A 17543-nucleotide genomic window follows, 5' to 3' on the forward strand; every position below is an offset into this window, starting at 1 on the left:
TAACACTAAAGTAAACGTCTGCCCACTCTCCCCAGTCCCACAAGCTCGCTGCCTCGGGGTAATCCTTGACACTGATCTCTCCTTCAAACCACATATCCAAGCCCTTTTAACTTCCTGCCGACTTCAACGCAAAAATATTTCACGGATCCGTACATTCCTAAACCAAGAATCTGCAAAAACCCTAGTCCATGCCCTCATCATCTCTCGCCTTGACTACTGTAACACCCTGCTCTGTGGTCTCCCCTCTAACACTCTCGCATCCCTACAATCTACTCTAAACTCTGCTGCCCGACTAATCCCCCTGTCTCCCCGCTATTCCCCGGCCTCTCCCCTCTGTGAACCCCTCACTGGCTCCCCATTACCCAAAGACTCCAGTACAAAACCCTAACCATGACATACAAAGCCATCCACAACCTGTGTCCTCCATACATCTGTGACCTCGTCTCCCGGTACTTACCTACACGCAACCTCCGATCCTCACAAGATCTCCTTCTATACTCCCCTCTTATCTCCTCTTCTCACAATCGTATACAAGATTTCTTTCGCGTATCCCCCTACTCTGGAACCCTCTACCACAACACATCAGACTCTCGCCTACCATCGAAACCTTCAAAAAGAACCTGAAGACCTACCTCTTCCGGCAAGCCTATAACCTGCAGTAACCACCGATCGACCTACTGTATCCTCACCCATCCCTTGTGAATTGTGAGCCCTCGCGGGCAGGGTCCTCTCTCCTCCTGTACCAGTTGTGACTTGTATTATTCAAGATTATTGTACTTGTTTTTATTATGTAAAGTGCCATGGAATAAATGGCGCTATAATAATAATAAATAATAACAACAACAACATGTATCTTGGATGGCCTAAGTGGAAACTGTTGAATTTTTTATTTTAGTTGTGGGGGGGGGGGGGGGGGGGGATATTTGGACGGCTTTTAAAGGGGTTTTCCCACAAACAAAAGTTCACTTTAATCAATACATCTTGGAATAATAATAATTTCCACAATTGGATGTGTTTACATAAAATGTTCCTGTGCTGAGATAATCTCATAAATGTGCCCCTGCTGTGTACTGTGTAAAGGCCGTGTCTGACCGAGCAGGAACATGGTCTGTTCTACTTTTGTTCATGGGAAATCTCCTCTTCGTTTAGAATAAAATTTTCCCATCATACAAAAAAAACTTCCAGACACCTCATATTCTTTAGGAGCGGATTCGGTTCTCATGCGCCTTCAAGGGGCCTACATATTGGAAACAATACACTAATGACCCCATTTGAAAAAGTGCACCTTGTCAAAGATTTAACATCGCATTTAGGACGTTTGTTAACCCTTCAGGTGCTTTACAGGAATTAACGCAAAGATGATTGTTTCCATTAAGATATTACTTTATCCCTCAATTTTTTAATTTTAACAAAACGTATGAAAAAAAAAAAAAAAAGCACTACAAAATTTGTTACCAATTATCTCCGGAGTAAAACGATAGAACACACATGTGGAGTTGTAGACTATTTGGATACAACAATGGGACTCGGAATGCAAAGTTTTTGTTTTGTTTTGTTTTTTATTGCTTGTTTTTTTTGTTATGCCAGCACAACAATAATACAACCAAAACAACATAATAAAGGGGTTCAAAACAAATCATGCCTCAGTGGTTATTGATGTAGTAGCTACTAGCATATGCAAAGGAACAGTTTTTGACCCCAAAATTGCAAAACCATGCAGAACGCTCAGTACGTTCATACATTAAACCGCCAAAATATAATAAAGACAGAATGCCAGTATAAAATCTCCTACCGCTTATTAATTAAAGCCAATCTGTCAGCAGGCTCTTGCTATGTAATCTGAGAGTTGCATGATGTAGAGGCAGAGATCCTGATTCCAGCTGTGTGTCACTTACTGGACTACATGGTGGTGTTTTGATAGAATCCCTGTTTTCTCTATTGTAGATATAACCCTGCCCACAATCCCGATTGGCAGCTTGCTGACATGCACACAGGAAGCAACCAATCAGTGGTGGGGGCGCGGTTACGCAGATTAGCCAGACTGACTTCCACATGACACTTAGTCCTGCAGTGATAATCTCCTGCTGATAAAATACTGATTGCATTAAAACTATAGCACACAGCCAAATAACTGACACATTGCTGGAATGAGGGTCCCTGTCCCTACATCAGATTAAATAGCAAACATCTCAGATTCGCTTTAATTTAGTCCCACAATTTTTTATAACAGTATGTGCGATTGCGGTAATTGTACAGAAGTTCATGTGAAATCCCACCCATTATGTAATAGTAGGCCAGATGGTGGGAAGGGGGGTTAAACGTCCCAGTATAGGAGAATTAAATCGGGGAAATGCAAGAGCCATATGTAAGGTCTGACAGATCCCGCAATCCGCAGACATACACGAGATCTGCGGCGATGATTGTCGTACTGGGAGAGGGGTGGTTTTGTCTGTGGCTCATTAACATAATTGCAGCAAAACTAGGATTGGATTCCATCCTGTCGTACACCGACGTTGCGGTCGGAGGCAGATGACAGGGATGCTAAGAAATGTGTTGCACAATGCATCCCATATGTGGGACTGAGCGCACGCCGGATGGCACAGGACAGGGATAAAATGGCTCACAGATACTTTGAATGCATCCAATTCCGTCACTCTGGTTTCCAGCAGATGAGTAGAAAGAGGATGGAATGTGACCTTCGACCCATCGGCTGTGAACGTTCCCCAGTAAGCTGAACTTACAGACTTCTAGGAAAGGACGCTCAATTCTAAATATTTTTCTATCTACTTGCTAACACGTTACCAAGATATTTATCTTTCCTGCATCATATTTCAATCTGCAGTTTATTCCTCAATTCATTGCTATCAATCCCATAATGCATCAGTATAAAAATCACATGTGCAGCTAGATCAAGTGCTATTCCTGCATGCCGTGGGAACAGTGCGATTATCCGTCCCAATAGGTTCTCCTAAATGAGCTCATAGATTACAAATATACAGTCAGAAGGTTCAACTGTGCTCTCCATTTTAACTGTATGAAAGGAGCTGTCTAATCATCATCAGTAATTGTGATAGGAGTTTGTTACTCCATTTAAGAAGAACTTAAGAATTTCAGTAGTACAGTCCATGCAATTTTATCGTTCATATACTGTATTAAGGACTGTGATGGTAACACCCACCTATCCATCAGTAAACATAATACCATGTAATTTCCAGGTGGTCACATTACCTAACTGAAGAGAAGGAATATATAATATTTAGGTAAAAAGTAACAAGTAAATGAGGTAAGCCTAATATATATATATAGTGCCTTGCAAAAGTATTCATGATGATTAGACAGTTCCTTTCATACAGTTAAAATGGAGAGAACTCACTTTTCAGTTTCTGAATTTCCACAAAAATTTAAAATAACCAATAAATTTTGTTCAACTTCACAATTGTGTTCCACTTGTTGTTGATTCTTCACAAAAAATTTACATTTGGTATCTTTATGTTTGAAGCATGATATGTGGGAAAAGGGTGAAAAGTTCCAGGTGGCCGAATACTTTTGCAAGGCACTGTGTGTGCGTGCGTGCGTGCGTGTGTGGGTTTTTCTGTCTGTCTGTCTGTCCTGGAAATCCCGGCTCTCTGATTGGTCGAGGCCGCGACCAATCAGCAACGGGCACAGCGACGATGATGTCATAAAGGACGTAGAAATCCCGCGTCTGATTGGTCGAGGCCGCCAGGCCTCGACCAATCAGCAACGGGCACAGTATCGATGTAGATGTCATAATGGTTGCCATGGCGACGATGATGTCATAAAGGTTGCTTCGACCAATCAGCGACGGGCACAGTCTGCCGCAAATTCTGGAATCATCATTGTCCATATACTACGGGGACATGCATATTCTAGAATACCCGATGTGTTAGAATCGGGCCACAATCTGGCCTGGCGGCCTCGACCAATCAGAGACCGGCACAGCATCGACGTAGAAATCCCGCGTCTCTGATTGGTCGAGGCCGCCAGGCCTCGACCAATCAGCAACGGGCACAGCGACGATGATGTCATAAAGGACGTAGACATCCTGCGTCTCTGATTGGTCGACCAATCAGCGACGGGCACAGCATGGCGACGATGATGTCATAAAGGTTGCCTCGACCAATCAGCGACGGGCACAGTCTGCCGCGAATTCGCCTCGACCAATCAGCGACGGGCACAGTATCGACGTAGATATCATAATGGTTGTCATGGCGACGATCAGAAACGCGGGATTTCTACGTCCTTTATGACATCATCGTCGCTGTGCCCGTTGCTGATTTGGTCGAGGCCTGGTGGCCTCGACCAATCAGAGACACGGGATTTCCAGGACAGACAGACAGACGGAAAAACCCTTAGACAATTATATATATAGACTAGATTGTGGCCCGATTCTAACGCATCGGGTATTCTAGAATATGCATGTCCCCGTAGTATATGGACAATGATGATTCCAGAATTCGCGGCAGACTGTGCCCGTCGCTGCTTGGTCGAGGCCTCGACCAATCAGAGACGCAGGATGTCTACGTCCTTTATGACATCATCGTCGCTGTGCCCGTTGCTGATTGGTCGAGGCCTGGCGGCCTCGACCAATCAGAGACGCGGGATTTCTACGTCGATGCTGTGCCGGTCTCTGATTGGTCGAGGCCTGGCGGCCTCGACCAATCAGAGAGCCGGGATTTCCAGGACAGACAGACAGACAGAGACAGACAGACGGAAAAACCCTTAGGCAATTATATATATAGATATAGATATATATATAGGTTTTGGGTTTTTTTTTTATTATTTTTAACATGACATTTTTACTATTGATGCTGCATAGGCAGCATCAATAGTAAATAGTTGGGGACACAAAGGGTTAATAGCAATATATATATAGATCAAGTTACAGAAAAGAAAAAAAAAAATCAGTTATGGACCCCTACTTGAGAAAGGGAAACTTGTTCCTTTTTCATGTTTATCTGATACCTTATGGCAAAAAAGCTTTCTATCAGTTAAAATGATGGACTGTTTGGTTTCTACAGCCTCTTTGTATCATCTATATACATAATTGTCTAAGGGTCACTTCGTCTGTCACGGTTATTCGCTCGCTGATTGGTCTCGGCAGCTGCCTGTCATGGCTGCCGCGACCAATCAGCGGCGGGCACAGTCCGATTAGTCCCTCCCCTACTCCCCTGCACTCACTGCCCGGCGCCCGCTCCGTAATCCCCTCCACTCACACAGGGTTAATGGCAGCGGTAACGGCCCGCGGTGTAACGCACTCCGTTACTGCTGCTATTAACCCTGTATGTCCCCAACTATTTACTATTGATGATGCCTATGCGGCATCAATAGTAAAAATATGTCATGTTAAAAATAATAAAAAAAACAAAACCTGCTATACTCACCCTCCGCCGCCTTTCTAGCTCCTCTCCACGCTCCCAGGACCGCTCCATTGCAAGCGGCAGCTTCCGGTGAGGTCCCGTCCCAGGGCTGGTGTGCGACAAGGACCTGCCGTGACGTCACGGTCATGTGACCACGACGTCATCATAGGTCCTGCTCACTCCAGCCCTGGGACGGGAGCGGAAGCTGCCGCTTGCAATGGAGCGATCCCGGGAGCGTGGAGAGGAGCGAGAAAGGCGGCGGAGGGTAAGTATAGCAGGACTTCAACGGGCTATAGGTGAGTATATGTTTTTTTTTTTTTTTTAAGTCTCTATACTACGTGGCTCTGTGCTGGGCAATATACTATGTGGCTGGGCAATATACCGTACTACGCGGGCTGTGCAATATACTACGCGGGCTGGGCAATATACTACGCGGGCTGGGCAATATACTACGTAACTGGGCAATATACTACGTGGCTGGGCAATATACCGTACTACGCGGGCTGGGCAATATACTACGCGGGCTGGGCAATATACTACGCGGGCTGGGCAATATACTACGTGGCTGGGCAATATACTACGTGGCTGGGCAATATACTACGTGACTGGGCAATATACTACGTGGCTGGACAATATACTACGTGACTGGGCAATATACTACGTGACTGGGCAATATACTACGTGACTGGGCAATATACTACGTGACTGGGCAATTACTACGTAACTGGGCAATATACTACGTGACTGGGCAATATACTAGGTGGCTGGGCAATATGCTACGTGACTGGGCAATATACTACATTGCTGGGCAATATACTACGTGACTGGGCAATATACTACGTAGCTGGGCAATATACTACGTGGCTGGGCAATATACTATGTGGATATGCATATTCTAGAATACCCGATGCGTTAGAATCGGGCCACCATCTAGTGGTACATAACAGACTGAGGAATGAGTTGAGGGTCAAACACGTCTAATTGAATAGTATCTTAATTCTCTTCCCTTTCGGAACCACCTTCTGAGCTGATTTTAGATCAAAGTTCACCTTGACATGGCAAATCTGCAGCATGCTCTTGCTTTTTTCTCTCCACCAGTCTACATGCCCACAGCACTGAGTTTTCTCAGGCAAAAGCAACTTCAGGAAAATGCAGTCATTCTTGAAGTGGCTCCGCTGCTTGCCTCTTATTCTATACTGTTAAGTATATAGATTGAGCAGCTTCCAAGCGGAAGCTGCCCGAAGAATGAGTACGTCAATTGTAACCCCTTACGGGTTTCCGAACCTAGAAGTGGATAAAAGAAGTGAAATTAGATGGAAAATGTTGTTTTGTTCATTGCACGGGGAGCTTTTTGCAGTCCATCTGAAAAAGGCACTGTGTAAACATATCCTTAAAAGAACTTGTTCTGTAGCTAGTAGCAGATTTTTGCAACAGAAACTATGCCAAAAATTCACGAAGAGTTGAGTACAGATAAACTTGCCATATGAGTCCCCTTATAAAAGGCACAGTAAAACGGCCGTATAACATGGACAACGACCAAATTGCAGTGCATGGACTGGCTGGCGGCTCTCCTGACCAGAGCGTGACAGCTGCATAGAAATAAATGCTGATAAGGAGAGCTGCCAGCCAGTCCGAGTATTGTGATGCGATCGTCGTCCGTGTTATACGGCCGTCATGCGGTTTGTTAGTATCAGTCAAGACATCTATAATTTGATTAAAGAAAGAAAGAAAAATTAAATATAAAAATAGTATAAGTTTTTATGAACTCCTGTAATCTAGCTCATCAGCATGAATGTCTCGGCATAATTCCGGTATTTATCTATTCCTGTAGCATCCTAAAGTCGTGTTCGTCTGCAGTAACTTTTTATCCGTCCCACTCTTGACCGGTTTTAAATATAGACTGTACACCTCCCTCCTAAAAGAATTTCCACATGATTTCACAAGAAACAACTTCAGAAATTATGTGGCAAAATTCGATTTTTCTCCAACTGGCATTCATCGGAATCCTAACAATTTTCCTATAAAAAAACAAAAAAAAACAAAACAAAACAAAACCCAAGCTCAATGAAGAATCCAAAGTGACAAAGTCATTAGAACTCCGTCCATCACACATCTGAAGAACCTTCATGGAGAGTCCCATCTATAGCCAAAAGGGGAATTTCTCATTTTGGCAGTATTTCCACTCCTCCGGCCCCTCTATTAGGGTCTTTTCAGCTGGACTTTACATACCAGCATGCCTCCTTTCCTGACAGAAATCCACCCAGGGCTGCGAGGAAAAAGAAAACGCTAAACAATACCAGATGCCATCAATCAGAGTGGGTTGCGCCATATTAGCATCAAAGAGTATTACTCAATCTTTAGTCCATGCACATATCAAACGAATGAATGCGCTGTTAATAGCCTTCACTTTGCTCTTGTAAAAGCCAATTTTAACATAAAAAAAAAACACTACCATAAAAAGAAGCAAGACTGCATTTATTAGCAACCTTCTATTTAGTCTCTCTGCAAGACGGGACTGTATCATCGAAAGCGAGAAAATCTCATTCCGACATGCTAAAGAAAAATGGGGTGGGTGGGGTGATTTCTCCTATACACGCGACATTTTGTAATATCAAAAATTTAAAAAGTGTACAACACAAAAGATAAAAAAAAAAATTCTTACAAGGAGATGAAACATATTTTCCCCCAAGAAGAGCTCCACCCCGGTCAAGAGTCACTCCGTAACCCAAAATGTTTCAAAGTTGACATTTTTTTTAGGCATCTAATAACGATGAGCAAACGTACTCGGATAAGGCGTTATCCGAACATGCTCATGCGATAACCGAGTGACTTCGGCGTGCTCAAAAAAATTGTTCAAGTCCCCGTGGCTCTTCAAAAGCCACAACACATGTATGGATTTGCTGTTTGTTAGCCAATCGGTGCAATCAACTAGATTTTCAATCTAAAAAGGTTGGTAAACGAGGAGCCTAAAAATCGGCACCCTGCCTAATCAGAGACCGACTGCCTCCTTTCTGTTCTGCTGGGCATTGCATATAGACCATGATGACCTTCAACCAGTTTCCCTTCAAAGGAGGCCAGAACTTTTGTAAATATGGCCAAAGGGTCGTCTACTGACAATGAGAGGAGGTCACCGTAGAATGAAGACTTTATAAACAATGCCGGGGTTGTGTTCCACCATTTTGCCGAGAGACTTTTGATCAACAGTCCACTTTTCCGTCGAAGATTTCTAATTAGAAGGAAGTGAAAAGGAAAAAAATTTTTGGGTGCACAAAGCACAAGTTGTCTGCACGTTAGGAACGTCCTCACACGCCCCGAAAAAGGGTGTTCGGGAGGAGGCAAATTTGAAACGCTTAGCATCAGAAGCAATGGTTTGAGGCAGGTCAAGTACGCCGAAAAGAGGGTGAAATACAGAGAAAACCATTTTAAGGAGTTGCCTTTGAGGGGCTCTCCTGAATAGAGGAAGAAAGTACTTGTCAGATTTGAGCTGAAGTGAAAGCCACTTGTGCTGGTGAAGAGTACAGATGGCAGTGAAGAGGGGACGTTAATGAGTCCTAGCTCAAGCTCCATTATGCTTTTATTGCACAGTAAAGGCAATGTCTGTCTCTGGATTAGGAAAACCTCGATTTTCCCACAGCAAGGAGCTACTCAATCAAAATATGGAATTAGTGGCTTTGTCGTCAGTGTGTACCGGTAACTTCCAAACATTATGAAAAATTAAAATGACATTTATAGATAAAGAAGAAAAAAAAAAAAAAAAAACGTTTTATAGCAAGATTTTCCCATTTCAACTTTCAACTGACCATAGAATTAAAAATCAACTCAATGGCCTCCATTCATCAAGCCATTTGCACCAGTTTTTGATGTAAGCTAGGCCCTAAAAAGTGGCAAATTGATTGAAACTTTTGCACGTTTTTGAGCGGTTTTCACCACAAATTTTGGCACAAATCTGCGCCTGCTCTTAAGAGGTCCTCCTGATTCATCGAGACCGGTGTTGTTCATGCCGGTCGGGATAAGGAAACATGTTGGAATCAGGATGTTCCCGATTCAATAAGAGGCACCACGTCACAAATCTCACTTCAGTTTTGACGCCACAGCTTGTTGTGAAGAAGCTCAGTGCCAACGCCCTATCCCAACTTTGCCCATTTTGGTGGACCTGGCCAAAACTATCGTGGGAAATGCCAAAAGTCTCAAAATTTTGCTTTGGCGTAAAAACAAACAAACAAAAAAAATCATACTTGACAAAACAGTCCTTTAGGGCAGCAAACAAAGGCACGATAAAATTGCAAACTCTTCTTACACACGGTGCCCTCAAAATGGTTTCCTCAATTCGAAACCCCCTATTCAGATGCCCAGTTAGGTCAAAGGTTGAGAATTGTAAACAAGCAGTTGGATCTCACCATGGGGGACCTGGTCCATCCATGTGTTACGTTCATCTAAGAGGCCGCATGGATGGCTACATTTCCCCCTTTGTGGCCTCTGTAGGAGGAAAAGCAGCCAACGTAAACTTTTCCTGATGTCCCTTGCTGGGGGTCTCGAGCAGGGGCGATACGGTTATAGGGTATGCGTGATGAAACAACTTTATAGTTAGAGGAAAGAGGCTCCAAACAACCTCCTACTTAATTCAGAGAACCCTCCATACTAAGTTTACTATTTTTGGTAAGGGAGATATTAAAATAAAATGCTGGAAGTTCACATTGTGAGTGAATACCGAACCTAACGATATAATAATGGGATTAACACCAAATCACGCATCAGTGGTTACTGATGTAGTAGTTACTTGCATATGGGAAAAATTGTTCCTGAGCCCAAAATTGCGAAACAATCCCGAACATTCAGCGTGCTCACATATTAAACCAATAAAATATAATAAATACAGAATGTGAGCATGATAATTAAAGTGAATCGGTCACCAGGTTTTTACTATGTAATACGAGAGCAGCATGATGTAGGGGCACAGACCCGGATTCCAGTGATGTGTCACTTACTAGAATGCTTGCTGTCATTTTGATACAATCTCCGTTTTCTCTGCTGCAGATCTAGCAGAGCCCAGAATGCTAAGCTGTGTAAAATCCCGCCCACAACACCGATTGACAGATGTACATTGACACATAGCCACTGGGGTGCCGACATTGTAGGAACAGTGCCGCTATGGGAAACGAATATCCACATTTTTATTTAAATTGGGGTCCAGATTCCAGAATTGATTAAGCAGGGGGATGCCCAGTAGTTGACAACCACTTTAAAGTTTAAGAGCTTATAGTTCCGCATTCACAGTGCACAGAGCCATAATGGATTCCATCACTTGTTTCTTTGCAGCACAGAGAACAATTTACAGCAATACTGAGCTGCGTGGATGTGAATCCAGCATTAAAATTAAACACTTTTGCTAGAAGCTGCAGCACAGTTTGCCTGGGTCTGCCCGGCCTCCTACTGTGTGGAGTGCTCATCTAGCTTATAGGCTTCCCTTTCTTTTTCATAGAGTATAATTGGAGCTGTAACCTGATACCTCACTGTGCAGGAAGTCCATCTTGCCTTGTCCAAAACCATTTGAGCTGATGTTCAGCATTGAGGATGAGTTCAACAGTAGGTGAAAATAAAGTTGTTCATACAAGGAGAAAGAAAAATAAAATTCTAACGTGTATTACAAAGTTTCTTATATTTCATTTGTACTAACAATTTATTAAACGGGTTGTTGCAAGGACACAAAATGTAAATAAACACGCATCAGAAACATCAAAACCGAAAGACAGCTCCAGCCCCCCCAAAAAAAAAACAACATCAATGCCTACACCACCAAAGCCTACACCACCAAGGCCTACACCACCAAGGCCTACACCACCAAGGCTACGTTCACATTTGCGTTGTTGGGCGCAGCGTCGTCGATGCAACGCACAACGCATGTCAAACGCATACACAACGCAGCAATTTTTGATGCATGCGTTGTCCTATACAATTGAAGATCCAAAACGCCCCCCCCCCCAAAAAAAATACATTTAGTCAAAAGGCGCATGCGTCAAAAAACGCGGCTCAACGCAGGCACCTGCGCCCTATGCGTTTTTCATAGACACTAATGTGTTTTTTTGGCGCATTTACGGCGCAGGTGCGTTGCATGCGTTTTTCTTCGGAAATGTGACGCAAAACTGCAACCTGTAGCGTCGTCCGCGCCCTGTCTGGTGCACCGAAAAAACGCATGCGTCATGCAACGCATACTGGCGCATGTCCATGCGCCCCCCCATGTTAAAGATAGGGGCGCATGACGCATGCGTCGGTATCCGTCGACGACGCTGCGCCCAAAGACGCAAATGTGAACGTAGCCTAAGGCCTACAGCACCAAAGCCTACACCACCAAGGCCTACACCACGAGGACCTACCTCCTGACGATCTTCCATGCTGCTGCGGGTCTCCTAGCGTTTGGTTTATGTACATGAAAACAGAAATATAAGAGTGGACACCTGACCAGAAGAGGAAGTCAGGAAACAGTCAGGAGACACCGGCGGCAGCATCATAAAGGAATGGATATGGCCCAGTGAGAAGGACTGTGAGCTTTTTTGTTTTAAAAAAATTTTTTATTTAGTGGACAAAAATTAATATTCACTTTTGATAATACAAATCTAATAAATATTGAACATGGTAGAGCTAAGAGAAGTGTTACGAGCACCCACCCCCATGCCACCATACCGGGGTACATACTAGGCTCTTCAATACCAGGATCTAGCCTCCGGAGGAGACGATGGATCATGCTGTTCTCGGCATATGGGTTAATGACCTCACACACAATAAGGCAGGGATGTCCCGCGCGTGCTTGTTGCAAGCTCTCCGCTTCCCTCTCGGCTTGATTCTTGTAATCCCCCACTAATCTACAGTGCGTCCATTAAAGAACCTGAAAGCCCAGACGTGATATTGCTCCTCTCCCTGACAAGACGTGTTCTCACACAGAATTTCACTGACCATGAATCTCTGCCAATTAACATACAGGTCTATAAATCTTCCCTCACAAAAGCGGAAAAACCATATGTTGAAGAAGCGGACTCATTTTCCCCAAGTGCCTGCCAAGCAGACAAGCAAAGACATTTAGAGGCCCCGGAACAATGTTACCACAGGGTGCCAAATTTACAGGAAGAAAAAAAAAAAAAAAGTCCTATAGGCTGCTGTCACGCAAACGTTTGACGAGCGTTGCCAAATGGCTCCATAGGCTGGAGCGCAGTGACTGAGCCCTTTGTGCTCCGGCTTACATGCTGTAGATACAGCTGCTGGCTACGAGACGTGAAATGTTACACATAGCAGCACATAGTCCTCACAGTCCTGCTGAGCAGCTCAACTTAGAAGTCTTAAAAAAGTTCTGCCTATGTGAAGGAGAATATGTCGCTATTGCCGGACTTGGTCCTTCGAGCCACAACCTCAAAAATCCCATATGCCCATATTCTCATCCATAACATATAGTCACACACTTATCCGAACCTTTCTGGCATATGCTCCTTAGTCATTACCAAAATTACTATTATATTATTCACGTACCGGCACATAATTACACTCTAATCTTGGGTTAGCGAGTGACCGAATATGGACCAGGTGACGGTAAATCCTATAATACGGCTATGATTCCTTCTTGGCCATTTTTAAGGCAAATCTGTCTGAAGGCAGCGAATGATCGGGGATTCGAAGACGAGGTCTCTGATACATAAGAAAGTGTCTGGATATACAGCAGGCCATATATATTAGACGTATATTGGCTGAACCCGGCGATTACGGCAATGTATGAGGTGGAGGGGCCTCCATAGTCTTCCCCAACTGCAGATATTGGGAGATAGAAGGATCAGGAGTTGGAGGTCATCTATCCAATCCTTCTATACTTGGGGAGATACTGCCAAAATTAGCTACCTACTGTGAACACGGGCATGCTCGGCCGAACTGAGCGTGCACGAGTTTGGAGAGGTTTTGAGGGACCTTTATGTCCCCAAGGATAGTAGGGTTGGACACCTACATGTACTGTATATAATTACCTGTGCTTATCTCCTGGACTTGGCGCCGCTTCTCTGCTCTTGGATATGTGTCTCCCGACAAACAATGTTCTTCCACTCAGACATCATTTTGAGCGTTGATTGACTGCAGTGGTCACACGCCAATGTTTTTAATCAAGAGACCGGTGGGGCACACATAGCTAAGAGTAGAGGAGCTGCACCAGCCCAGGAGACAAGCACAGATTACTATTTTTGTTTTTACATTTATGTAGCACTCTGAGGGCACTAATAAGGGGTTGTCCAAGGACAATAACCCCTCTAATTTAGAAACAAAGGCGATTAGGTGAAAAGTGCGAGTACACATTCTAAATATCGTCTTATGCCACTGTACACAGTTCACCAAGGTCCAGAATCATAGAGGCTTCACGTACAATATGAAATTCCGTTACCAAAACGTATAACCATCGCGGACACGCCAGATTTATTTCATTATAAACATCAATTTAAACATTTGTAAAAGGAATTCAACATTGAAAACTAATGTAAAACACCAGAATCTAATAAAAAATGCCAATCATTACTTACCTCTATTTTGTCCGTCTTGGCATCACCCCAGTAAAGTTTTCCATCTTGGAGATCCAGAGCCAATCCATTAGGCCAACCCAAAGACGAATTAACCAGAACAACCCTCTCGGTCCCATCTAAATAAGCAGACTCAATCTTTGGTTTTCCACCCCAATCCGTCCAGTACATATATCTAAAATAAAAATATAAAAAACATATTACTATGATTCTCAGAAAATAGATAGAAAGTTCTGGAAAGAAAAAATGTCTAGGTGCCGATCCACCAGTTTGCTCCAGAAATTGGGTTTAACGCTGTTTGAAAGGTTGCGTAACTCAGCTGCGCAAAAATTTTGCATTTTTTTTAGTCATTGCCAACTTTCTGAAAAGTGGAACTGGATGTGAAAGAGTGGACCAACAAATTCACCATAGTTGACACCACTTTTGTGTCCACGATTGGAGCACATTCCTTACACTGGCACATGGCAGTTGAAGGATGCTCTAAATTCATGAAGAAGCCCATGGTGAATTTGGAGCATCTTATTCCAGGAGATCCTAGATCAAAGACTGGTGAGCAAAACACCGTAATTGATTAAGCAGACAATTACTTTCAGGAATAAGTAACAATTAGTGATGAGCAAGTATACTCGTTGCTCGGGTCTCTCTGAGCACGCTCGGGTGGTCTCCGAGTATTTGTGAGTGCTCAGAGATTAAGTTTTTGTTGACACAGCTGCATAATTTACAGCTGCTAGACAGCTTGAATACATGTGGGGATTCCCTAGCAAACAGGCAACCCCCATACGTATTCAGGATGTCCAGCAGTCGCAAATCATGCAGCTTCGTCAACAAAAACTAGATCTCCGAGGACTCACAAATACTCGGAGACCACCCGAGCGTGCTCGGGAAAACCCGAGCAACGAGTATACTCGCTCATCACTGGTAACAATATATAGCAAAAACAAGTTGGGGTAATCTCCAAAAACACAAACTCACCCTGTTAGTGGATTTAGTACAATGGCTCTTGGTTCATCAAGATTTTCAGATATTAAGATTTTCCTGGAGGTTCCATTAAGACGGGTCACCTCAATGCGATCAGTCCCTGTGTCCGTCCAGTAAAGATTCCGGGACACCCAGTCAACGGCTATTCCATCTGGATGTTTTATCTCGGTGGTCACCAACGTCTGAGCTCCAGAACCATCCAGATAGGCGCGCCGGATTGCGCGAACCTCGTCATCAGTCCAATAGATGTATCCTTCTACTGGGTCATAGTCGATGGCAATGGCATGCCTTATATCATCGATCTGCAGCACGATATCTGTGAAATCCGGCATGTCTAGAGAGATCCTCCGCAGATCGGTCCTTCTTGCAAGCAGCAGGACATCATCAGCTCCTACAAGAATCACGAACAGGCTTTCAATAAAACGACCAATTGGTTAGGGACAACATTACTCCAGGGGACGGAAACTGTAGTAGATTTTATAACAAGAATCTGCTCAATAGAATTAGGGATATAGTTATGAAGGAGAAAAAAAAACTGGTTAGCCCATGTTAAATGGACATTGCAAGAGATTCTGGACACATAGAGTACCACAAATTTTAACACCGAGAAACCTGTAGGTGTCAAAGTCTTCTGACAATTGAGTTCTCTATGGGTAGATAGATCTAAGCCACCATCAGACTCTTCTTTCAGCCATTAAAACAGATGTTGGGGGAAAGTTGGGAGGTGCCCATACACATTAGATATCTGGCCTCTCCTACCAAAAAGAACTAGTTTGGCTGACCACAATTTAATACGTATGGAGGGCCTTTGGGGAATCTGTGCGTAGACTACCCCTACTTCACGATAAGATGATTGTACAGCCCCTTCTATCTAGAGGAAGCCAATAATTGTCTGCCATCTATGGGGGAAAACCTTTTATTGGGGGGGAACATGAAGATTTAAAGGCCTTGATCCATCGGCTTTGGCCAGAATTCAGGTGTAAACCGGTTTGGAATTTTGCTAAATTTTCGTGCAACTTGTATTCTTTCGACAATGTTCAGAGTTTCACCAGTTCCCCCCCAAAGCGCCACTAAATTTTTTAAACAGTGACTAGAGCTTAGCCCAGAAGGGGACGTGATCAAATTATCAAAGTATATACCTCCTTAACAAAGTATATTTCTGGCGATCGCTCACGGAAGAGGAGCTAAATTTATTAAAAGGTGTACATCATTAATAGAATTCAATGGATTAAGGTCCACCAAATTCACTATCGAGAGGTCACAGTCCGCATCTTGGATGGGATCAGGGTCATAGTCTGCAATTATTCTGGCTATATTCATGCATTTTCTCATTAGAGTGCACATCTCAAAGATAAAATATACAGCTACAAAATTGGGAAGGAAGCAGCTTGTGTTTAATGATCACAAGCCTAAAACGGCACATGAAACACAAGGAGAACATGAAAGGGACATCAATCAAAATCATCAAGGACCAGGGATGAGGCCATTTTCAATGCTTCATTCATAAAACTACAGAAGCTGCGGGTTTTCTCGTGAAGCCGTCACTACAGGATACAATATTGTTTAGATACTTTCAGTAGGGATACGGAAACGGTCAAGTCATCTGACCTAAAACCAATGCTGATCGTATGTGCCCGCAAATCGAAGAGTAAATTGATGTATAAAAAAGAAAAATAGATCTCTTACAATTTCTCAAATTTTAACCACTAAGCCAAATAATAGACTCTCACTTCCTGTTCTGTGATTTTAACCAGCTCTGTACGGAACAGGAAGTGAGAGTCTAGTATTTGGCTTAGTGGTCAGAGTGAGAATTGTAAAAAATTTTCATGGTATGATGTATAAAAAAAAGTTGAGCAAATAGAAAAAAAATAAAAAATACTAAGACGAATTTCACCAGCACCAGTAACAGCAAAATCAATAAGGTTTCTGAAATCTCATGCAAACTCTACCTTTTTACCCAAGCGTGTATTTTGAGTCCTGCTGCTTTTTAGCCAAGGCTCAGTGGGTACATTCTTTAAACTTTTTTTTTTTGCAGAGAATTTCACCCATTGAAGTGAATAGGTTGGAAAACTGCACATACGAATGTGCATATTTGCCAGCCCTCTGGCTTTTGTGTAGAATACCCATCAAAAACGGCAGCAAATACGGAAAACGTAACATATCTATACTCGCCTACTGAATCAGCATTGTTCCACCGATGTTGGCACCGGGGCTCCTGTTGCTTGCCTGACATTGTTTCATCACATGAGCGCTGCAGACCATCAGCGGCCAATGATGGGCTGAAGCGCTCACTTACCCCTCTGAGGAAAATTGGCCAAGGGAAGTGTGAGTGCCGTAGCCTAATATTGTCAAGCGCATAGCGGGAGACTCAACACTAACATCACAGAAAAGAGCTAGTGCGGGAGGAGAGGACAAGTTTGTGTTTTTTTTTTTATTCTTTTAAATCAACCCCTTTAATCAGTAGGCCAACTCTAATGACATTACCCATAAAGGTAAACCTAAAAAGGATATCAATAAAAAGACAATATACTGATCAAGTGATTGCAGGTTCAACGTCTAAAAGAGGAAGTAAAAACAAATAAAAATCTATTAAAAATAATAATAATTTAAAAAAAGGGGTCAGTGTTACATCTGTAAATGTTCACAC

The 17543-nt window shown here is 43.3% G+C and overlaps 1 protein-coding gene across 1 annotated transcript in view; it reads right to left on the reverse strand.

The window, feature by feature from the left end:
* The window catches only part of LRP5 (LDL receptor related protein 5), a 125949-nt gene that overhangs the window by 51932 nt on the left and 56474 nt on the right, over window positions 1-17543 (reverse strand). The window contains exons 6-7 of the mRNA XM_069740340.1: window positions 14891-15287; window positions 13922-14093 (exon numbers count right to left, since the gene is read on the reverse strand). Of these exons, the coding sequence (XP_069596441.1) occupies window positions 13922-14093; window positions 14891-15287 (569 nt within the window). The remainder of the gene's footprint in view (window positions 1-13921; window positions 14094-14890; window positions 15288-17543) is intronic.

Source organism: Ranitomeya imitator, chromosome 9, assembly GCF_032444005.1.
Source record: "Ranitomeya imitator isolate aRanImi1 chromosome 9, aRanImi1.pri, whole genome shotgun sequence".
In the NCBI taxonomy this organism is placed as follows: Eukaryota; Metazoa; Chordata; class Amphibia; order Anura; family Dendrobatidae; genus Ranitomeya; species Ranitomeya imitator.